At 33.3% G+C, this 26,334-nt stretch overlaps 1 protein-coding gene across 1 annotated transcript; it reads left to right on the forward strand.

Annotated features, from left to right (window-relative positions):
- Positions 1-655: 655 nt before the first annotated feature.
- Positions 656-26,321, forward strand: fabp (fatty acid binding protein). The gene is made up of 4 exons (XM_073078166.1): positions 656-816; positions 22,907-23,073; positions 23,549-23,662; positions 26,027-26,321. The coding sequence occupies exons 1-4, from the start codon at positions 747-749 to the stop codon at positions 26,075-26,077; spliced, it is 402 nt and encodes a 133-aa protein (XP_072934267.1). The 5' UTR covers positions 656-746; the 3' UTR covers positions 26,078-26,321.
- The last annotated feature ends 13 nt before the right edge of the window (positions 26,322-26,334 follow it).

The following is a 26,334-nucleotide window of genomic DNA, read 5'->3' on the forward strand; positions in this document are numbered from 1 at the left end:
TAGTTCAATTTTAAGATAAAAATGATTACTTCATTACTTCTAAAGTACTGTTAGTTTTTGATGTGTATGCGAATTGTGTAGATATAGGCAATATTTGTAAAACTGCATTCGAGATAAGGAATGATAGCATTTCTTATTTCTTTATTCTTATCACTTAGGTAAGTAGGTACCTACTATCGCCGGCCGGCAAATGACGCATATTCGATAAAACGACCCGGGATTATATTAATCTGTTTCCAACTAACTGTGAAACTGTTTTACGGCCTTATCAATAAGTTAAAGGGCAAAACTCGCTGTGGTCTTACTATATCAACGCCACACCTATTGCAACTCTTGTTTTTCTCTAGTTTTAAACATGATAAGAGGAGGTGGAAAAGAACGCGCGCACAACGCTGCCATTTTGACTTGAAACAGCTTGAATTTCAGAAGTAAATCGTTATAGGTATGAACCTAATCAACTTTGGGTCGGTTTGTCCTTTAACACCTAAAATTGTGGAGCAAGTAGACTAAATTAATCAATAAACCAACTACAAATATTCGTTCAATAGTGCTCTATGACTATTTATCAAAAGTTCTTTCACCCCACTGTCCTCACTCATTCGTTCAATTACTCCCCACTTCGTTCAATCGTACGATCGGCGCGCGCCGAGCCGGCTTCGCTAAGCAACTCGCTCAACACTCATTCCAGTTTTAGTCGGTCAGGACTTCAGACGTATTCATCTTTTTAACTACAAATTATATTAAAAATGGATTTCCTCGGCAAGAAATACAAGATGATCTCTTCCGAGAACTTCGATGAGTTCATGAAGGCTCTCGGTAAGTTTTTTAACGTATTCTTACCGTAAATATTGAGATGTTTCCGAGAAAAAATCGATGCCGGCCGGCGTTTTCCGTTGACCACGCTATATTCATGATCCGCGTCTTTTTTCGCACGCTACCCGTTTCTTCTAATTAGTATCCGAATAATTTAATCCCGTTTAAATTATTGCACGTGCACCACAATTCCTAGTAAATATTTGCTAAATGAATAATATAACGGCGAAGTTATTTTTCTATTTAATGCGCAGAACTTTCTGATGCGTATAAATTTATCATGCGGATATTTCTTTTTCGAACTACCTACATACTAGAATCCTACATCTAAAAACAAATGTTTTATTTCATATTTATGTGAATTAGAAATATGTAATAATTAAAAAATATAAATTTTATTGCCTATTCACGGTTGAAAATTGTCGTCATAAACAGATCTCGGGTTCGATTCCTGGTCTAAAACATACCTTTATGAACATTTTGGGTCTGGGTTAATATGGAATATATATTTAGGGTGATATGATAAGGTAATCATCTATCTGCTTGATACCGTGTGCAGTCATTCTTGAAATCGAAATATTAAATATTGATGTACCCACAAAATAATATTATGTTGCTATGTTCTGTAGCGCTCTATTTCAATTGGTTACATAATGGTAATATGGGTGGAGCTACAACTTTGTTAAGGTTCTAAAAGTAGTTGCGTAGTCTAGGTGAGAGGAAAGAAAGATCAATTAGTCCGGAATAAAAAGTCGCTGAAATTTATCGGCAAACAAAAAAGGATATTCTGTTTGAAGAATTTTCTTTTATCATATATACTAAGGAGCAGGGCCTCTGACCCCCGCCTCTTATATACCCCAATAAACGTTAAAAGTATTATATATAGGTATTTGCCTTATGACTAAGGGTCCACACCCTTAGTCATAAGGCAGATACGAGACGAGGCAGATTAAGGACAATATTGATAGGAATTGCGTTTTATTTTGGAGGAGCAATACATATGTGGCAGTTGCCAGTAATCTTTTAACATCTGTATTTATATGCTACTTCAATTGTTTCATTTTATAGTAAGTTATTTTCCATATAATGCTTATAGTTATAGATTAGGGGTTCGAGAATTTCATTTCATTTCTGATTAGGGGGTCGAGAAAAACTTTCACGTTTTAAGGGGGTCATGAAATATTTTCACATAGGGTTTCGCTAGGGGCTCGTGCCATGAAGCGTGAAAAACAGGTGTATAGATATATAGACATCGTGCTTTTTATTTATCGACTAGTTGTGTCCCGCAATTTCACCCGCGTTAAAAAGAAACAGGGGCACAGCTAGTTCTAAAATATAAGTAGCCTAAGTTACTCCTTATTACAACAAATCTGTCCAAACATTTCAGAGATTAGCCAGAACAAACAGACAGACAAAAATTGTAAAAAAATGTATAGTATGTGTAGTGGTGTTGTTGGAAATGATACTCCGAAGCTAAACGAAAGTAAGCGAACAATAATGAAAGATTTAAACATAAAATATTAATTTTCGTATCTACCAATTGACATGACATCCTGTCTTTTTTAATTTTTCCTCTCAAAAATTCGGTTTTCAATATCGAAATAGAAGGAGGTTTGTAGGTAACACTCTACAAATGTTATTTTGCTGTATGTACCGTATGTATATTCATATACATGTAGTAAAAGCGGTTATATCAATACTAAAAACAGACACTCCAATTTTATTTATATGTATAGATAAAATTTGCGAATTCGTGTATTTACCGATAAAAAGCGATATTTAGGTATTGATCGTGCAAATATACCTACCAATTTCTGCATATTACATCATGTTGCATATCTTATCTAAGGTAATCCTATAAATGATATTCGAAAATGTCTACATGGCTTGCACGATCTACGAGTATCAATGTGGGTTGGTAATGTGGGTAGAGTATATTAATTTCACATTCTAAATACCTACCTTAGGTAACTAGACTGAAATTATTTTAAGGATAATAAGGATGATGACTGGATGAGGATGATAATAAGGATGAGGACTTATAATACTTAGCAAATTTATAATTATAGTACTTATTTACAAAAATATATAGTAAGTAACTAACTTATATAACATTTATTAGATAAGATTCTAAAAATATTTTATGACAAAGTATTTTTATATTTGTGATTTAATGGACCATACATCATATGATATCATATCATCGAAGCTGAACAATGCAATTTCAATATTATTATTAAACAAGTATTTACGAGTATTCAAAAATATTTATAAAAAAATCTTCAGGGTATCGTAATTTACAAAAAAAGATCCGTGTTGTTTTACCACGCTTTTTATTAGATTGACCTGTATGTATGCACGTAACGGAATCTTTGAAGTCGATGTTTACCCACTTTGAACGGCCCGATTAATTTAAAATTTTGAAAAATTATCAAAAACCGATGAACACGTATTTTATCCCACTCTCCGCATTAGGATAGTCAGGAATCAGGATTAACGATTTTAATTGTGCGATTTTAGCGTGGTTTTTAGTTTTTATATATTAACTGCTATTTTTGTATGGAATCGATTTCGGTTACAACCTTAATCTTTTTATTTTTATGGCATCGCACATCGTGTTGATAAGGCTCTCGGGCCATAAAGCTGAGTGCAGAGTCCGAACGGCGACGCCCTGAAACAGATAAAATACTTTTTTCATACACTTGTTATTTATTTAACATGGTTTCTTTTTATTTACAAATATAAAGATACAATTATTTACATTAGCTTATCTATTGATTATAATTTATTTAATAAATAAATAGAAGTATTTTAGGGAACTAAACATAAACCGAAAACACATTGGTAGTAGAAAACAAAGTAGATCTTCAATTCTATTTTGTTGTAGTTTTCATCAAGTTGATTGCGCCTTTTCTGCTTCTATTTCATAAAATTGTAGCTGTATTTTACATATACATAAGAACGTTTACATACACTCATTATGTAAATATTCTACCTGTTCATAAAAAATCTGATTTTTATACATCGTATAAAGGTTACTATTTTTTAACCTCTGACCGTAATTATGTAGTGTTAAAAATAATTAAGCTTATCAGTTATAGTTTTAATATAGGTACCAGTTAAAAGTTATTAACTTTACAATTGTATATAGTTTACACATTTATTTCATATTGAAAATCGGGTTACCACGACTGTATATAGGTAAGAGGTAGGCAGAACCATGCAGTCCACCTGATGGTAAGTGGCTACTGCCGCCCATGGACATAATCAACGTAATCAACCCCAGATAGGATAAGATATTCCTACCTGAAGTATATAAATTAATATTACATATATACACGACTGTTTGTTGCAGTCAAATTTTGAAAGCGTTAATATTTAAGGCAAAGTCTATCACGTCATGGCTAGGTGCTAAAACATTATTATGTCAGTGCTGTAAAATTATTGTCAGTGTTCGGAAGGAACTCTTCTTGATTATTGAACCGTTATAAAAAAAAAGTTATCTATTCCACGTGTATGTATTGTTTTATCATATATTATCATCACACATTTATGTAAAAAGCAGATGTCCTGCTAAAAATTGTAAGCTCATCCAAATGTTGGGTATTAGTTCTGCAAGCATTTTTTTGCGGCATATTAATTTAGTTCTTTTGATTTTATTGAAACAAAATAACTCAGAATGTATTACCACTTATTGATTTACATATTAGTTTTACATGTACACGTAACCACTCGTTATACTGTGCGATCAAAGTGCAAAGTACTCGAATTGCGCGCAAAGTACTCAAGACTATCGTTAAACTTATAAAATCCTTTTTTGTCTTTGAGATTAACGATCACGACTTGTGAAGTAATATTTTTTTTTTATAATATAAGAGTAGCAGACGAGCATGCAGTCCACCTGATGGTAAGTGGCTACTGCCGCCCATGGACATCTGTAATCAACCCCAGATAGGATTAGATATTCCTACCTGAGGTCGGCCACAGTTGCGCTGCTACCCCTGAGGACTAAGCTGGAACGCCTCGGAAAAGTCTGTCTCCCTTAGGTACCACACCCAAACCGGAACACAGCAGCGCCTAACACTGCTGTTATTAGGTAGAAATAGGTGTGGCGGTGGTGCCACCGGAGTCGAACCACAAAGGGTTCTACCACCTTCAATCTCTATTTAAGATATAAATATCTCTATTTATATCTTCTGAAAGGGCCTTAGAAAGGTAGTAGACGTAATTTTTACAAATGTGAACGAAAACTGAGGTGAAAGCAATAAAATGACAAAAATGTTGATTGTTTATATTAATTACCGCATCACGTGTGAATTATTATAATTATAATTTAAAATCAAGAGTCGAATTAAAATAACACAAAAGTTACGAACAATGGATTATTTGCATAATTTATATTATAAGTTACCTAAAATTAGTGAATATGTATTCAATTTTCATAATAAAGTTTTTGTACCTATTACAGTATTTATAAACTTAAGTGATTTAATAATAACTAGATAGTGGTTTTTACAGTATATTTATTCTCACCTGTCTACTTTAATTATAAATATGTAATCACATAGATGATTTATGAGATTCATTATTAATTCATTTTCATTAAAGGCTTAGTATTCAATATTTTTCATAGCACGAGGATCTATCCTGTATTTCCAACTTTTATTTCACCATGTTATACCAATATGAAATGCATGCAAAAATATGTTTTTTTTTGTACGGACAACTCTCGAATTTGCGACTGCCTAGGGGGTCACGCCCCTTCTTTAAAAAACACTATTTATTAAAATAAATAATCTTAATTTTTTTAATATAATAACGTTAGAATATTATTAATATTGTCTTGGTAAAAAACTGATGTAACATTTTTATTGATGTTTTAGGTAGTTCGATAGGTTAAAAGAAAATAATGAGCGCATCACATACAAAAATATATTTAAAAGTTTTATTTTATGAAAAAAGTTTGCTGATAAGTACAGTCCTTGAAATTACACATAGACATTTCAAACTCATTTATTCGCAGTAAAGTTTTATCGTTCCGATACTGAATATCGAAGTCATAAAAAGTCTATTAATGTGACATACATTTCTTCAAACATTCCATTCGTAGGCACCATTGGCCGAACCTCATAAAACCCAATAAGAACAGGTCATTGTTTAATGAGTGTTTGTGGGTACACTTGCGCGAGGAATGAACTTATGTCGTCATACTTACACACACGCAAGACACAAACACACATAGACACACACTAGTAATGTGTTTTTTTTTATTGTATTTTTGTGGCCCTAGATGTATTCAATGATATCTTTTAGAAGTAAGGAAAGGAAAATTTGTTGAACGAAAATCTACGCGTGTCATGTTACCGAAAATATTGGCTTTTCGGGCCCCTTTATGTCCGAATCCCTGGGCACAGGCCTTTTTAGCCCTCAGGGTATAGACAAAATAGAAGTCGCCGTTTTATAAGTATTAAGTGTAAAGTACCTACTTTTGTAAGGTTTACGTGGAATATTACTGGTCAGTAACAATGTTATCTACATTATTTTATGTTGTAAGTACACATTATATTGTATTGACAAGGACCAATATTATATATTAGGTTTATCTGTTATCAGTTCATAAACTTGCTATCTATTACTATAAAGTGACTTCAAATTGCAACATATTACCATAATATGCATAAGAATAGATACAAATATTGCATACGACTGCATTTTATTATATAAGAGTAGCAAAGGAGTATGCAGTCCATCCATGGGAAATGGCTACTGCCGCTCTTTGACATCTGTAATCCCAGATAAGATTGAATTCCTTCCTGAGGTCGGCCATAGATGCGCTACCCCTGAGGACTAAGCTGGAGCGTCTCGGAAAAGTATGTCTCCCTTCACACCCTTCAAACCAGAACACAGAAGCGCTCAACAATTATGTCAACGCTCAGCGCTCAACAGAAATAGGTGTGGCTGTGGTACCTTCAAATCATTTCCACTTCAATTTTACAAAATTAGGTGTCGCTATTAGAATGACTTATTTATTACTCATCTATTTACACTTTACAGATATGTATATCCACCAAAATTTACGTCGATGTATTACAAAGAACCCGCCACATATATTGAAATAGTCAACAACCTTATCTAACTAGTTGCAATGTCATATCTCGTTTGTTTGGACGTCTGATAAGTTCTGATTCATAGTCTTGTCTATTTCCCGTGAGACATTAAACCTACAAGGCTTCGCCCAAATGTTGAGTTCGGTAATTTAATTTATTTTTCGTAAATTCTTAGGTACCGAAATGTTGCGTTTTATATATATTTTTTTGTACATTATTAGATCCATTTGTATCTTTAAACTCTGGCATGACAGAAGGGTTTTTGAAATACAATGTAAACTCGGCCGCAAAGTCTGTCTGGTATTAAGAGAAGTAAATAAGTCCTCTAAAGTTTCAATATAAAGACTTATAAATATAAACTTTTGATATAGAAATCAAGTTATGTAAAAAGTCCAAACAATACAGCTACTTATTTTAAACTTGCGCACGGTAACTAAAGTTACACTGTTTTTATATAATATAATATTATAAAAATTAACACAAGTAAACCACTCATGAGTATCAGCGTATACATTTCGGTATGCTCTGAAAATTTCCCCATAAAACTTATCTGAAAGTTATCTTTGGCAGTTATCTTTTTAGATAAATTCGTCAATGTCATACACCATGTTATCGGGAGTGCATAAAAACGAACAGTATCCCTTTAAACGATAAAGCAATGAATGCGACTATCTTCATTGGGTTTTAATTAAAGAATTCTTTCTCGATGATACGCCGGGTCACCGCGCCGACCCGAACATTCTCATATGTACGTACCTACTCGGTTCATTATACCTATACTCCTTACCAGAGACTATGCTACTTATATGTCGTATAGTCTGCGGTGCAAAGGTTTCAAAGGTCGTTTAAAGGTTTTGAAAGGTGGAAGGTATAGTCCGCGCCAAACTGCTAATCCGCTCTGAAGTTGTTGCGAGCAGGTGTAGTCATACAATTTGCTATGGCGACGCGATTCATTTCTATATTCAGAGCGGACTACCAGTTTTACGCGGATTATACCTAGTAGGTATAGTTAGTCTTAGGTACTATCGCCAAACCATTTCTAGCGTGAAGCAAATCTTGTATTTCTGACAAAGACTGAATGCTTTTACGGTTTACAGCTTACTTAATTAATTATGAGGCAACAATGTTACTCCTCAGGAGTAGAAGGTCTGATCGGCTTCATGTAGAACCTCTATTATACATAGTTATGGTTAGATATAAAGGTCCGTGGGCGGCAGTGGTCTTACAATCAAGTAGGTTACATGCTCGTTTGCTAAGTCAATTCTAAAGTGCTCAATCATTCGATATAACAAAAATCTAAATTATTTATTTAGATGTTTGTCTGACTGGATATCGAATCCTCTATGAGACCGGTCACCGCTCAAATAATCAAATGAAATATTTATCTTATCTATGTAGTTTTGTATTACATTTTATTTTTATAATAACACGTCAATCTTCCATCATCAATTCGTATAAAGTTGATAAGAAAATGTATTTAATCGATTATTATTTTTAACATAAATGGCACAATAAATATTAAGAAATAATATGAAGTAGGTGGATAAATATATATGTTAGTCCTTCACGCGAGGGATTTCAGGTTAGTTTTGAAGAAATTGTTGGTCAATCCATTATCGGCTACAAATGTCCAAGGGTCTTGATCACTTATCGGATGGGTATTGTTTTATCAGTATTATCTTAAACTGTCTATTAAGGACGAGTGCACTTTGAGTTTAGATTATAATAAGGGTAATGTGGCGAAAAAAATAGCCTATAAATTGGCGAAACAAAGAAAAATCTAATAATGGTTTCAGTCTATCTGAAAATTAGCCTAAAAACATTGACTAACAAACTCAAGAAACAGATAACTCTTTACCAGATTCGAAAACTAAAATATCATGTTAAAACTTCTAAAATTAAATTAAATTAATTCAAATTAAATTAAATTTTACAATTATTTCACCATCCCAACCCTCATGGAAAAATGCTTTTATACTAATAACATCAAAATTCGGAGCGTGCGCCTGCCAACGCCAAAATTCACCACTACGCTACCAGACTTTTCACAAAATATAAAAAGTGTTCAATATAAGATGAATTGCGGCCACATAAGCGTATAAAAACGCCAGGTTTCTAATAACAAAAACGATACCACAGTCATGCGACGCTGAAACGATTCCTACGTGTAACAAAAACTGACTTTTTGTTACATTCCATTGTTACTTCGAACCGATGACCGATTTTTGTTACGTTTCATGAGCAATTTTACATTTTGGTGCAAATATTCGCTCTGTGACAAAAGTAGGTTTAATTAAGACCAAGTATTTCCGTCCTTTTTTGCTATATTTTCTTATTGAACATTTTTGATAAGAAAAGTAGCCTATAAGAATTTACCTAATCTCCCTTAGTTTATTTATATGCGAAAATGTCTCACAATTGTTTTTTTCCGGGTCGGTCTCAAAATTATTCTGAAAACAGACTAACACCTTTATAACCATAGACACCTATAATCAACCCTAACTTTTCCATGTTTCCTTTGAGGATTAAGTTGGAACGCCTCCTGTAAGTCTTCATATTTGTCAAAACGTAAAAACTCATGGTAAGGGTACTGTTCAAATGTGTAAAATTTTATTTCATAATATTGCTGACCCTACATTGAATTCTTCAATGCTGCGAACTTGAAAAAAAAATAACCTTGCCAAATCTAAGGTATCTAAAGCTTTTATGATAGATATCAGAAATGCATAATCCGATAAAACTGTGCAACGAGGACCTAATCTCGATCGAGCTAACCACATAGTTTCAAGATTGCAAGCGCACACATTCCATGTCGAGGCTGAGTCATGTATCATCTTACACATTATTATATTTCGTAGCAAGAATGACAATGAGTATTTACTTATAGGTACCTTCATATTGATAGGTAATAATAAATAGCTATAACCCAAATATAGGACAAGTTTCAGTCGAACTCGGGTGTTAAGGATTCCGCACTAATATTAAATATTTAATACTATTTATATAATTTTCGAATTGTAGATTTAGTATGTTTTATCAGTATAGGAACTACAGAACTATGTGCATCGTAAAAGTTTAGTGTATTTTTTATTATTACGATTCAATAGACAATGAAAACGACGAAATTGCCGGTTTCTTCTGTGGGGGCCCCCTTTATTTTGTAATCCTTTTTATTAGTATTTTTATGTTGTTATAGCGGCCACAGTAGACAGTAGAACAATATAGTGACAAACGTGTACGTATTGTACAGATAAATAAGCACTTTGAAATTCCCTCAATTTTATCAATTTAAATAAAAAAATATTTATTAAAAACAAATAATATTTTGGCAAATAGTACCTACCTATGTGCCCGTACCTACAAATAATTAGTGCAATTCGTATATCCATATCTAACTTCCAAGAAAACAGATGGTCTTTTATCAAAAGAAGTCATTTTATTATCAGGTATTAAATTTATAATGCGACGCTAGTGGTATTATATTTATATTAATCATTTGTTGCGGCTTAATATTATCTTTTACAATACATTTTTACTATCAGCCGTGCAATTGTAGGTCCGCGAACAGTTTTCTAATCGAGTAGGTACCTATTTTCGAAATAGAGATTTGTAATTCAAGTAATATTTAAAGAGAATAGTTACAAGTGACAAGATAATAATTGAGATCTTTTAGCATCAGGCTCTGAACAATAACTATTAACCAGCATCAGCAAATATAATTTTGAAAAAGGAATATGAAAAAGTCACACGTCACACAGATAAAACACAAGTTATACTTATATTCCATAGATAAATAATGTCTGAAAATTCTATATTAGGTATATTCCAACTTTTGATTGATAAAAAATAAAAAATCTATACCTTTTCGTGGCGTCAATTATATTTTTATTTGTCAATATCTATTTAGTGATGCTCAAATCGTTACGGATCAATTACCGATTCGATAAAATTATATAACCGATAAAATTTTAGTGTTATTGGCATACGATACCATATTTAATATTAAATTTAATTGTTATATTTTTAAATATAATATCAGTTCACTGAAATTAATAGAAACGTTGAACTAAGTATTAATAAATATTACAATTTGTTCTTTTTTATATTTTCGTAGAATTGCACAAGCATTCCATTTCACTATTCAAACGATAAATGAGCAATAATTTCAGTGATATTGGAGTGAATTTCAAGTTACAGTTTAACCGTATTTATAAAATAACCGGACATTCTACTACATGCGCATATCCTTGTTTTCAAAACATGTTTTACAGTCGCGTTACCTGTATAAGTGTATGCATGTATGCATAATACTGAATCATACATGACCCCAACCATAATTCGTAAACATGCCTCATTGCTGCCTATTTGTGTCATTCACGAAGTAAACGCATAGACTCCTAGTGTGAAATTATTTTTCGAAATAAGAACTCCAATGTAGGATAGGATTCATTCAAGTCTGCTTAAGATTGGCCCGTACTGTCTGTCAAAATTAATTTTGGTATTTATTTTATGTTAGACATATATTCAATTTATTTAATTATAGTATAATTTTAATTAATTGTTTTGTGTTATTTTTACGACGTGATATTCTTATAATAATACGTCGCCATTTTATAGTCACTGGCTGGTACGATTGTATGAGTTAGCATAAAAAAGAAAAAAATATTGTATTTTGCGCGCGACTAATAAGTCTTGAATTGGATCAAGAAATAGTTTTATTTTATTACTTAAAAAATGGTAGTTTTTTTTAATTTACTCAGGGATATTTCAATTATATTGCTATAAATGCATGAGATATAACTCACGCTTGAACTATTTATGATATTTGGAGCACAAACAATATATGATACTTTTGGTGGCAGTCCAAATGCTCAAGGGCTTCTGGCGACCTACAAAATATTTCATTGTTAATCCATATATCTAACTTGAAAATAAATTTACTTTATATACGGTATAATCAAAGTCAATAGGCATTTAAGGCACGGTCCGACCAATGTTGATTTATCATAGTATAGATTTCGGTCACAGTCATGTCTTTTTAACACGCTTTTATTAGCTTGGGTTGTACGTTTGTATGTATGTATGTACGTTATAGTAACGGAATCTTTGAACCCGATTTCTATCCACTTTGAACGTTCAGATTAATTCAAAATTTTGAAAAATTATCAAGAACCGATGACTTTACACGATTTTAATAATTTTGTACCATTGTCCTTATCAACATCCTCAGGATTAACGATTTTCGAGGCGAGAAAAAGCGCCTTATGGAGCGTTCAGGCAAAGTTACTAGATTGATTTTTAGTTTTGAAAAATAATAATGTTATTTCCCTATAACTCAAATGTACTGAAACATATCTATAATGCCATCTTGTAGAATGATTTTTAGGATTCCGTACTCAAAGGATAAAACGAAACCATCCGCTGTCTGTTCGTGAGTCACAGGGCTTTATCTCTTAAACCGTAATAAATAGACACTTGATTTTTTACAGACGATGCATAATGATGGTCGCTATAACAACGAATACTAAAAATTAATACAATAAATATAGTTCAAAAAACTAAAAAACGCTTTTATGATAAAATCAACTAAAAAGTAGAAAATAATTTTCAATCTAGGAATCAATTAAGAAACAGTAAATTTTATAATTGTGGAAAAAGTGTGGGGTGCTTTTCTAAAAATTGATAAGTGGAGCACTAAAAGCGTGTTTTTTAGTTTTTTGAACTATATTTATTACCACGCTATTATTAGCTTGACTTGTATGTATGTATGTAACGGAATCTTTGAACTCGATTTTTACCCACTTTGAACGGTCCGATTAATTTAAAATTTTGAACACTTATGAAGAACCGATGACAATACACGATTTTAATAATTTTATCCTATTCACCTCATTAGGATCGTCAGGAATCAGGAGTAACGTTTTCCCTTGTTAGATTAGCGTGGTTTTTAGTTTTTAAACTATAATTTTTTTTTATAAAATAAAGCAGATTTGAAGGGTGGTAGGCATGATATACTTATCCGAAACATTCATAATTAGTCCTCAGGGGTAGCATCGCATCCATGGCTGCTATCTGGAGTTGATTATACCATCAGGTGGAAGGCATGCTCATTTCCTATTTCAATACCTATACGTCATAAAAAAGAACTAGAAATAGTTCTAACTTTAAAATGTTAGTCTATTTTTCGTAGTATTCTAAAATAATTTTGTACCTACTATTTGTTCTTACTTTTTTAGCCAAAACTTGCACGAATAGCACAAGTAGTAACGATGTTTGATTTCACTGTAAATAGAAGTAATTGAACGGATAATTACAATTAAAACCTAGGCGATGTTGACTATAATTATCATTGGACATCTGTGACTCAGTTTTATCACAGTTTAATTACAATAGAGATAATTATAGTCTAAAGGACTAAGTCCAAGTAACTTCAAGTGGATTGCGGTTTCATTCTAAACAAAACAAAGTATAGGAAACAAATATTTGATATAAAACGGTTGGTTGGAACTGGTTAAACGATACAAACTGCCTTTTGTTCCTTCTCAGAAGGAGAGATCTTGCTGATGTCTAAAATAAGACAAAGCTCCATAAATTGTGAGCTTGTCACGAAATTTAATAGTGTCAGATGCTTCTTGCTTAGTTTGTAGACAGACTATATTTTTTGCGACCTTCTAAACAGCTTCTAGAATATTTGCGCAGTTATTTATTTTTCCCACGTCACAGCAATTGCTCATAAATTGATTTATTACAGTACAATGATAAAAAAATATAATGGACTGAGAAATAGAAATATCGTCGACTTCCTCTGACGATACATCCTGAAATGCATCACAGAAGGTGAAGGAAGTGGTTTAAAAAGCCAACAAAACCCATATCAAGAGCTGTCGGACCATCCTTTCAGTTAATTAGGATCGCATGAGAATATCCCGACATAGTTGCACGATTAGCTCCCATTGGTTGAGTTGGCGTCGACAATTGTCCACAAATGGACGGCAATCAGCTTCAATTCAGTCAATAAGATGCGAGACGGTTTGTTGAGCCGTCTAGTCCAACGATTGTGGTGCGTCCGGTACCAATATACACCCTTTGTGAATAATGTGCGCATGCAAATTTGATGGATAGGGTCTTCCGGGTGTAACGAGCGATCAACAATAAAGATGGGAGCTAAATTGGAAAATTGCAGCTATTTACTTTATGATACATTGCATTCAGATCTCCGGGAATAAATCTACTGATAAAATTATTCTTTGCGAAATTTGCTCCAGATTTACTGCGCTTATCCTCACTTCAGTCGTGTTTCCCAGTTGAGTGGTTAATATGAAACCCACGTCTCGTTAAAAGGAAAATTCCTCATTAAAAGCGAGCACGCTTCGCCGCATTTCCTTTATCCTGTAGACATCAAAGCTTTTCAAGAAGGTTTTTGTTGAAACGTTTCTTTTTTAAAAGCGTTACCCAACTTGCTCTTGTATGTTTTATAATGTGGATGCCGGTATTTTGAGTTATGTAGGTATAGAAATATATTTTCAGCATAAATTAAATTTGTTCTATGGAATTAAGACTTCTCTTAACGTTTTAACGATTAGACATTAGACATATAAATTTTAATGGATTGAAGTCCATGTATTGTTTTCGCAAATACGATGTCGGTTTGCTTCACATTTCTTCAATTTCCATTCATCATCAATATTTCAGTAAAATTATTGACATTACCGTTATAGCTGATGTATAGAAAGTAGGTTTAAGTATATTCAAAATTCATAGGTTCAAAATTTTAATATATTTTGGCGACAAAAACATGTCTGACAAGCACAGTTTTTTACACCAAATTTAATGCGATGCAGAGATGAAATTACACACAGTTTTTGTCATCTGAAGCCGAGTAATATTGTAGATATTTTTTACTGTAACTCATAAAACGAATTACGCTTTTGGAGGTACTGTGGGCGTCCAAATTGTTAGACATTGTTAAACTTTGTCTAAATTTTTTCGGGAAGTCTGTTCGTGCCTTAGATAAAAATATTTTCATTTGATATTTTATTTTCCATTATTGTCATAAATTTATATTAACATAATAGTCATGGTATTCAATTACATAGGAGATAATTGAAATTCAGGAACGTTTTAATTACTCATAACTAAATAACGTTTTTTTATTGCACATGATATAATGATTCTTATACAAAATATGAGAATCATTTTTGAAGGTGGTAGAACCCTTTGTGGTTCAACTCCGGCGGCACCACCGCCACACCTATTTCTACCTAATAATAGCAGTGTTAGGCGCTGCTGTGTTCCGGTTTGAAGGATGTGGTAAGGGAGACAGACTTTACCGAGGCGTTGCAGCTTAGTCCTCAGGGGTAGCGGCGCATCTGTGGCCGACCTCAGGTAGGAATATCTAATCCTATCTGGGGTTGATTACAGATGTCCATGGGCGGCAGTAGCCACTTACCATCAGGTGAACTGCACGCTCGTCTGCTACTCCTATATTATAAAAAAAATCGTAGATCTAAAATGCATAAATGCATTTTTGTTATTAGGTATAAATGTTCCTAAGTTTCGGTTCTAGATAAAGTTAATTATATTATTTTACTAAAGGACGGAGATTAACGTATCGGTCTATTTTTTCAAATGTCAAATTGTCAGTAGCAAAACATTAGACCATTGCACAGACGAAAAAATACCCGTGTGAATCTAAATAGGTAGGTATGATGAATATTCAGTGTTGAATGGGTTGCAGGGATCAATGTCCACGGCGCAGTGTCAGCTGTGACTGTTGCCAGCCTATTTACAGATTATGTATTTTCGTTCACTTTTCGACCACAGATCTATTTATATTTTTGTCGTTGATGCGTTTGTGAACTTTGCACTTGTTTGTTAGTTTCATAGATTAGTAAAGATTACTCACTCCTAACAAGAAAATGTAACCAATTTGAGAATTGAAGTTGCGTAAAAAGTTTTGCCACGTCTCCGTGCTAAAATTAGGGACATTTTCAAATATTTGAAATACTTATTTATGTATTACTTAAATTACGCAGTATTCGTTATTTATTCGTAATATTTCTCTAATTTAGTTTTTATTTTTCAAGAATTCATAAAAATAGCTGACAAATCAGCCTTTTGTGGCTTCATTCAATTTCAAGGCGGCGAAGTATCTTTACTTATCAAAGGTTAATTTAATGATTGTTTTTTGTAACTGTGTGTCATTATATTAATACGAAAACAAAAATTGTGACACTTTCAAATTATTTAAGAAAGTAGAAATTAACCGAAAGTGACTGTATCCTACATGTACATAAAAATATGTGTGTTAACGTACGCAATAACTAAAGAAACATGATTTCTCCGCGCAAAATTTTAGTACCAATTTCGAAAGGATTTTTTTCCACTAATAATTGAATGCAGTCTTTTTACATTCTCCTTTTAATCATTTAAGACAGTGTAATATTTCGAACACCAGCATTTTCAGTAGGTAATTATAAATAATTAATTACCAATTGTAACCTCGTTGATCTATCGATTGATTACATCTAGAAAATGTTAACAGGCAAAATAAACAACAACTAAGTAGAGTTTGGACAAGTGAAGATCCGTTTATTTCTGTTTATTTATTTTTAGAACATAATCGAGCACTTCTTAGTATTACCCATCGAAGCAACAATTTATTAGGTATTTTGTGACCGTCAGAATGGCCGGTCACTACCCATATTTTATATCGAAATAATTACTAAGAGTTGCTACCTAGTTGCTACTAGTTGCTTTTAGTTGCTACTAATTGCTACCTTTGATTAAAAAAAGATAAACTACTTTTTAAGGTGACCGGCCATTCTGACATCAGGATGGCCGGTCACCTATCCAGTGAGAAGAAACTGCGCAAATGAATAGAGTTTTTTTGTTATCAATAGTTGCTACCAAATTGCTACCTTCATATGCATCGTATTGGACTTCATAGCTTTTAAGGGTAAAAAAATATTACGGATTTAATATAAGAGGTGTAAACGCCTGTATAATTAAAAGAGAAAACCCGAAATTAAACATATTATGCTGATACATTATACAGGCGTTTAGTCCTCTTATATCAAATCCGTAATATTTTTTATCCTTAAAAGCTATGAAGTCCAATACGATGCATATGAAGGTAGCAATTTGGTAGCAACTATTGATTACAAAAAAACTCTATTCATTTGCGCAGTTTCTTCTCACTGGATAGGTGACCGGCCATCCTGATGTCAGAATGGCCGGTCACCTTAAAAAGTAGTTTATCTTTTTTTAATCGAAGGTAGCAATTAGTAGCAACTAATAGCAACTAGTAGCAACTAGGTAGCAACTCTTAGTAATTATTTCGATGTAAAATATGGGTAGTGACCGGCCATTCTGACGGTCACGGTATTTTATCTCTGCATATAAGTACGTAATTAGGTACTAAACACCGCAATGAAAACTAGTATTTAATTTTTGCTAGAATAGGTAGGTACATTTAATATATAAGTACAACATAACATTGGATTTTTAAGGAAAAGTGATTTGCTTCAGTGAAGCTATAAACTTCAATTATTGTTTTAGCACGTTGTTATTGTGGTAATATCTTCTTTTCCCTATCTTCCCAACCTAAAGTAATATTCAGTACAAATATTACATAACAATAGCAAATTACAATAAATTGCCCTAAACAAAGATTTATTGGACAACAAAACTTCAATATGGATGGATTCTCAATTGAAAAATTGCGCCAATTTAAAAGGTCGTTGGCCTTGACGTCACGCCACGATGAAACAGCCAATAGGAACGCGCCGCGCCCACTCCACGACCAATCAGAGAACGGGAATTTTATCGATTCATCTGCGTTTGACGCTTCTGATAAGTGATTATAATAGATGAATAGAGTAGACCAGCATCACCCTACACATGGGGATCGACTGATAGTTAAGTGATTGTGATTTCGACTGTTTTAAACCTAGAACATATTCTTATATGTTTTGTCTCTGCTATTTGTAATACACAATTTCCAATACATTCCAAATAAACATGTCTGTAAAATAGCCTAAAATTTTGAGTGTTTTTGAGTCATATTATAAATACCAATAACATTTTATACTATCTATGATACATACATAAAGATTTTTGACTGACATAATAAATATAATTATGTATTAATTATGGTCCTGTTACAAGACCGATAATAATGATGATGAACAATGTTTTTTATGTTAATAATATCTGGTAAGAAATTTACCTTACTCTTTTGTAGTATTATGTAAAAAGTAAATATAAAATATTTGCATAATAATTAAAAAATGCTCCTATCCGTATTTACATAGAAATCTAAATCACAATAAATAACCGCAAAAAAATAGTTGGTGCGGATGAAAGTATTTTTATCCATGAAAAAAAAACTTATCACTATGCACAAAACGGAAACCATAACCTACGGCACAGCACCACGCATAGACAACAGACTTCCGGTATACTTTACATTCAGCCAGTGTCCGGCTTGGCGCCCAGTTTTAATTATGCAACTATAACAGTTTTACCGTATACTGCTTATCTCAACGGAATAAAATACGTGGTCGGAGGATTCTTTATAAATAAAACAATTGAACAGTTTGTCTGTATTTTCTTTATTGTTATTTTTAAGCGGAATATTTTATTTGCAAGCGTTTGCAATTAAACTAAACGGTCATTTTTGATATTTTTTGGCTGTTTCAAGTCTTGATTTAATATTACTGTATACAATAAAAATAATGATGGTATACTATACAGATGTTTTAGGATTTCTAGTGTATAGACACTGGAATATGGATCTATGGATACAGATCCAGAACTATTATTTATTAATATTTTTCGTTTTAAGTTTTGATGGCCAGGATTCGAATTTAGAAATATGCGTGATCATCACCAATTGTTTGATCTAAGATCGATTATGCTATTCGATTCCAATTAAATGTATTAAAGTAATTGTAAAACATGTAAAAACATAAACTGGTATTTAATTGCTGTCATCTGCTTACAGCGGAAACGTAAAAAACACAACAAAACATTTAATTCAATATTACGACCAACGAGTTACGAAGTATAGACTCCAGTACTTATATCAATTATTTATGAGCAAGATGTTCTTTATTAAATAACGGTTGTCTTGGAATGCGGCAACAGAGGCGAACGGATACTCCACTTTATAATATTCACTGCAATTTGTTCTAAATTGAAATCTTACGATAAATCACAATCTACATGCATCATGTTTTATACATGGAGTCTTAAGGCTACGTCACAGTATAAGGTATAGATATTTGTACTGTGGCTACGTAGTCAGCAGAATTTTGTAATTTAAGGCAAGTAAACGAATAAGTACCTACTAAACCAAAAATACCTCAAGAGGCAACTTAGATAATTCTTTCAAATTTTGAAATTTTCCTTCTTATTGAATACTACTACAATTTAATATAATGTTTTTTAAGGAATATACTTCTCTATATATTTACAAATAAAAATAGCTATATGAGGTTTTGTGATTTCAGAAATGTATATTTTCTTAGTATGACGCTTAACAATACCAAAAAAATATAAGTATTTCATCACTTTGTATTCTCTGACACAATACTACTCGTATATTAAATAATAGTATGCATTTAAAAATTCATGCGAGATGACTTTACTGCGCAGTGCGCGTACATTTGAGACAAAATTAATATTAAAATTCTAATACAAATGTCCACAATCTTATACGGGAATAAATGCAGACGAAACCTGGAGATTTCTGTTGCAAAAAACATCCAATCGGCTTAGATGCGTCACTATACCTACGCATGCCCACTCCAATTGAATATTGTAACTTGCTTCTTCCTTCCTTGTTATGTTATTGATAAACGACCCCTTGTTAGCCACATTTTCTTTACATTTGTCATAAAATAAATAGTCTGTACATGGTTTATTAATAAGAATGTTATTGAAATAAAATTAGAGTTGTTCGTATCGAAACGATACAAGAGAGATAATTTATTTAAAACGTTAAATAATTTTAGTAGATCTGAACAAATAATTATTCTCTGCAATATTAGTTTAAATTATGAAAATATTCTGTTATATAGCTTCCATCATGGTTTTTATTCTACCAACCACCACGGTTTCCACAACCAGATTCAGAGCTTAGTTTCGTTCATTCGTCTATTTTATAACGTTTTCGTCTTCAAAATGTCGTTATTCTACGCGAAAGCAATAAACACCGGAGATACACTTATAACGTTTTGTATTTTTTTCTACTAATATGAGTAAATTGATTGCTAAATTGCTAAAAACGCTTTCTACACTCACAGCACCACACTAGGATTTCCCGTATCGTGGGTGCTATGGACACACACACACACACACACACACGCAGACAAATACACAAACACCCAGACCCAGAAACAGAAACCTAAATACACCATTCAGATTTCTATCTCGCTGGGGATCGAACCCGGGACCCGCTGCGCGTCAGACCAGTATGACCATTCCGCCACACGGGTCGTCAAATTAAATTGGATTAAAAATCATCTGGATTTACAAGATTGCTAACCCTTGCTCTAATACATTTATATTTAAATTATATACAAGTGCAAGAGGACGAAGTGGTTTATCGCGTCCATTCTAATCTAGCTGGAATGCAGTCCGTGCTACACATTTTCTAATTTATTCCAACAATCTCGGGCTCGGAAATAGATGAATAGACTTCCTGTGGCTTCATTATGTGCTAGATCTGTTTAGATTAAACTTGATTACAATGTAACGTCATAAAAATGTAAAATTGTAGGATATCATAGTGTGCCCTTGAATTATTATTTGTTATTTTGGATGTTTATTAATTGCATTAATCAAATCCTAATTAATATGGTTTGAAAACCCTACTTATTAATAAATGTAAAGTAAGATAAGTATTTTTGATGTCATAATTTGATTGACAAATGTGATGTCAATAAAATTGTGACATCCACGAATTTTAAAGTTCTAATAGCGGCGATCTCGAAACGTAGTTAATTAATGTTATAAAAAAATATTTAAGAAGATAATTTTGTAGACCATTTCTTATAGAATCCTATTAATTATTAATAATACATCTTCGTTTGTTGTATTTATTACATCTTTGTCGTTGAAATATGCATCTTTGGGAAGGCAAGAAATACAGGCTCGTGTCTTCGAAAAACTTTGATGATTTCATGAAAAAACTAGGTAATCTTTCCTTAAGAATAAATTAGAAGTATGTAAATAGTTATTTTTATTTATGTGATAGCCTAGTGGTTAAGAAAATCGGCCTCTCGATAGAGGGGTCCGTGGTTCAAAATCCCAGGCACGCACCTCTGATTTTTCAAACTTATGTGCGTATTAGAAATTAATTATCACTTGCTAAACGGTGAAGGAAAACATCATGAGGAAACCTGCATACATGTCCATTACAGATGTCCATTGGCGGCAGTAGCCACTTACCATCAGGTGGACTGCATGCTCGTCTGCTACTCTAATATTATAAAAAAATAACCTATTTTTTTCTTTATTTACTGAATAATTAAGAATATGCTAAAGTTGTAGTTAGTTTTTTTTAAGGAATTATTATGTTTGATTAAGAATTTAGTAATGTTTTCACAGACTGTCTATACCTATTGAATTTCATTTTAAATTGTTGAATCACGGATGATGTGTGTTTTTGGTGACGTGATCCTATGATTCTTTTCGTAAATAGCAGAATTGAAAAAAGCCGATAGCATAACATAACATTAAATTAAAAATTATATACATTACATACAATGCGGATCTGTTTTGGATTTGCTAATTCTTAGTTTTAAAACGCCTATAGATCTAGGGTCTATTTAAATTGTAATTATAACTAAAAAAAAAATAATCATCAATTAGATAAACATAAAATCTTCACACATTTAAACTACATACACCCTTCGAGATCATTTTCTTACTCTTAAGCGTGCAGGTTTTATCATGTTTTTCCTCACCACTTATGCAAGTGATAATTAATTTCTAGTAGGTAACAATAAATAATAATATTATGTATAGACACGTCAGATAAGTTCCTGTACTTATACATCTCGAATGAATAATTAGATTTCCGTGCTCGGTGATAGCTTAATGGTTTAGAAACTCAAGCCTCTTGAACGAGGGGTCCGAGTTTCAAATCCTAATTTGCTAAACACGGTGAAGGAAAACATCGTGAGGAAACCTTCATACCTGAGAGATTTATATAAAAAAAATCTCAAAGATATGTGAAGTCTACCAGTACGCACTTGGCCAACGCGGTGGACTATGGCCTAATCCTTCTCATTCTGAGAGGAGACCCGTCCCCAGCAGCGGTACAATAATGGGTTGATGACGTGCTCGGTCAATTTACACATTTTAAACGATAAAAGATGTTTCGCGAACCAAATTTTTTGATTGTGTATTCGTGACTGTAATCTTCCGTGCGTGTTACAATTAGGCTTTATTACTCGTGTGACAAGCGACCTGAGTTGTCGGCAATTGACACTGATAACCATTCAAATTAAATACCTTTTTACCGGCTACGGAAGGTAGTTCTTTGAGCGTGATGTCTTATTTTTTGGTACACCAGCTCAATGCTTGTACAGCAGCTCAAGGCTTGATGAATTTTAACATATGAGGTGTCGTTGGCTTCGTCTTAATTATGGGACGTAAATAGGATATATAATTTCAATTTTAAATTAATTAATTTATAGCAGTCTGGTTTATTGTTTTTTTTTTATTTATCTATTCATTGAATCGCCAACATACTGTACACTAATGCTATATTATACAAATATTATTGTAGAAGTACTAGTTATTATATGTAAGACTAAGTTGTCATAAAAATTAAATATGTGTCTAAAAATAAATAAGTACTTAACGAACAAATATTATTTCTAGATTTTTGAGTAGATATTTAATTTTGTGAAGTTTAAATGTTTTCAAGTATCATTACCATCAATTTCTTACATAAACTTTTTGTTGAACAGGAGTTGGCCTGATCACCCGTAAGGCTGCGAATGCAGTGACACCCACCGTCGAGCTGAAGCAGGACGGTGGCAGCTACGTGCTGGTCACCTCCTCCACCTTCAAGACCACGGAGATGAAGTTCAACCCTGGTGAGGAGTTCGATGAGGAGCGCGCTGACGGTGCTAAGGTATTGTACACATTTTATATGCGATATTGTATGCCTTTTAAAATAGATTATTACTTTATTATAGGTATTGTACTTACCTACACTTGATATTATTTTTATAATATAAGAGTAACAGACGAGAATCCGGTCCACCTGATGGTTAGTTGTTACTGCCTTCCATGCACATCTGGAACCCCAGAGGTTAGGTTCCTACCCGAGGTCAGCCACTATCCCTGAGGACTATTCCGCTATCCCTGAGGACATCTGGCATGACGCGGCAAAATATGTCTTCCTTACCTCACTCTTCAAACCAGAACACAGCAGCGCTGAACATTCCTAATATTAGACAGAAATAGGTGTGGCGGTGGCACCGCCGGAGTCGAACCACAAAGGGTTCGAGTACCTTCCAAATCTTTATGACTTAGCATTTGCTTATTACGATGTTACAAGACGCATTTTGTCTGTCGCGCTAATAACTTAATTACAACAATTCCAGGTGAAGTCGGTGTGCACCTTCGATGGTAACAACACACTGAAGCACGTCCAGAAGTCCGACGACGGCCTGGAAGTCACCTACATCAGGACCTTCGGCCCTGAGGAGATGAAGGCTGTAAGTTACCACTCTCGCTCATATCGACACAAGGTCAAATGTGTTTATCATCACCTCCCATTATTATGGTCGATGTACCTATATAAAAGCATAAGGGTACTGTAGCGTGATGAGATCATTTTTAGGATTCCGTACCTAAAGGCAAAATGTAAAAACGGCATTCTAATTTAAGCCTCTGCTGTCTGTCCGTCTTTCACAGGGCTCTCTCTTGCATCGTAACACACTCGATTTATTTATGAAGAATGTACTCTTATTACTGTGGCTATAATAAAAATATTAAAAAATAAATTGATAATAAATGGGGTTCGCCGTACAGGAAGCCGCTGCTACAGTCCACAACAAGGGTGAAATATAGACTATCCTAAATCAGTCTGAAAGTAGAACTTGACATAAATCTAAAACAATCAACTTATTAACATGAAAACTCAAATTGTCCCAAGTATTCTATATCTTCCAAGTATTTACAAATGGATGATAATATTACAAAATTGTAGGAGTAACATGTCATGTGGTAAAATATATAAAATTTACATTGCTTTTTTTACGGCGTTGGCATTGGTGTGGACATGTAAAGTTTATCACATGTATGTTTAATTTTATGTGCGTTTGTTTGCAACAAAACAACGTTATTGTTGTTTTTTCACAGGTAAGTAAGCAATTGTGTACTTATGTCATAGATTAGTAAAGATACTTCGCCGCCTTGAAATTGAATGAAGCCACAAAGGCTGATTTGTCAGTTATTTTATTTGAATTTTTGACAAATAAAAAAAAACATTTTTGGAGAAAATTCACGAATAAGCCACTAATACTGTGTATTTTACATAGTACATAAATAAGTATTTCAAATATTTTAGGAACATTTTAGCACGGAGACGTGGCAAATAGTACATTACAATACGAGGACAAGTGTGAGTTTGCAGGCCGAGCCGCAGGCGAGGACTGCAATCACACGAGTCAGAAAAACATTTTTCGTCCGCGTGTTGTATAAAATTTTATATTACGGGGTCGGAAATGGGGGTTTTGCGCACGCGAAGCGTGCGTAAAACGTCCATTTACGCACGCCGTGATATAAACTTTTTTACGCAACTATTTCAATTCTCAAAACTGATTACATTTCCTTGTTAGGAAGTGAGTAATCTTTACTAATCTATGACCTATGTTAATAATACCGTTGTGTTTTCATGCATCAAATATATACGTTGAATTGTTAATGTGCGTACTATAATTTACAATATGATACATTAATGATTGAAATAGTCATTAACAGATGGCGCTGAATACGTCTTAGCGCATTTTTTGTGTTGTTTTAAAAAAAATTGGTGACTTTCACAAACCTTAAAGATCAATATGGAACCCCTACTCTGAAAGTAGTGTTAATTATTTACAGACTTTAAAACGTCTTCTAAAAATCAGAACCTTGCCAGGGATTCGAGCCGGTCCCATATTTTATAATCTATATTTACGAGAAATACGAACATAAAATAGTGGTACAGTTACATTTCAATTTTATACGAAATCGAAGAGTTGTTCTGTATGAAATTACATTTGAATATCATACAATGTTTGCACAACTGGTTGCATTGAAGGTATATTATTTACTTTACAATGCAGAAAACATTTTAATTTTATAAAATTAAAAAACACAGTGTGATATCCATATTGTTACATGATTGATACAAACATCATATCAAGTAATAATATATCATATCTTTATTTTTGTATTTTGTAATGATATACCATTACCTACTGTAACGTAACCGTTTCCGTTTCAACTGTAACCACAATCCTTTACCCTCTCCTAGCGCTAGTTTCATTTTAAAAACATCTCGTATTTTTTTACAATATAAGAGTAGCAGACGAGCATGCAATCCACCTGATGGTAAGTGGCTACTGCCGCCCATGGACATCTGTAATCAACCCCAGATAGGATTAGATATTCCTACCTGAGGTCGGCCACAGATGCGCCGCTACCCCTGTGGACTAAGCTGGAACGCCTCGGAAAAGTATGTCTCCCTTACCACACCCTTCAAATCGGAACACAGCAGCTCCTAACACTGCTGTTATTAGGTAGAAATAGGTGTGGCGGTAGTGCCGCCGGAGTCGAACCACAAAGGGTTCTACCACCTTCAAAAATCATAATCAGTCTTTCATTGCTAAATACGACGATCAGACGTTCCAGCTTAGTGCTCAGGAGTAGCGGCGCATTTGTGTACGACCTCATGTACAAATCTAATCCGGTTATAGGTTGATTACAAATGTCCTTGGTCGGCAGTAGCCACACATCCAAGTGGACTGCAGGCCTTTATTAAAAAAAATTAGTAAAAAATAGTATTTCATTTTCAAAATATTTTCTTCTGTTTACAGGTGATGACAGCTAAGGACGTTACGTGCACCCGTGTCTACAAGGTGCAGTAAACCGCCGGGCGTTAAGACTGCGGGGCGGGGCCCCAACACTTCCTATATTATTTTGTATACCTATCAAGCACAACTATTTCATAATATAACTTAGGTTATTTGTCGGACTTTGGTCTATTACATCGTGGTTAAAGTCATTACGAGATACTCGTACATTGCCAAAGTTAGTTGCGAACGGAATTAACATTACAGCTGTTGTATAAGTTTTTCAGTGCATATTTAAATAAATTAGTTTTTTACTTAACTGGTTTTTAATT

This window comes from Epargyreus clarus, unplaced genomic scaffold, assembly GCF_041222505.1.
Source record: "Epargyreus clarus isolate Ecla_fem2 unplaced genomic scaffold, WU_Ecla_fem_2.2 ptg000012l, whole genome shotgun sequence".
NCBI lineage: Eukaryota > Metazoa > Arthropoda > Insecta > Lepidoptera > Hesperiidae > Epargyreus > Epargyreus clarus.

Coding starts and splice junctions, on each gene's coding strand:
- fabp (XM_073078166.1), top strand. CDS start 747: ATGGATTTCCTCGGCAAGAAATACAAGATGATCTCTTCCGAGAACTTC. Junction 817..22,906: donor TGAGTTCATGAAGGCTCTCG/GTAAGTTTTTTA, acceptor TTTGTTGAACAG/GAGTTGGCCTGATCACCCGT. Junction 23,074..23,548: donor AGCGCGCTGACGGTGCTAAG/GTATTGTACACA, acceptor CAACAATTCCAG/GTGAAGTCGGTGTGCACCTT.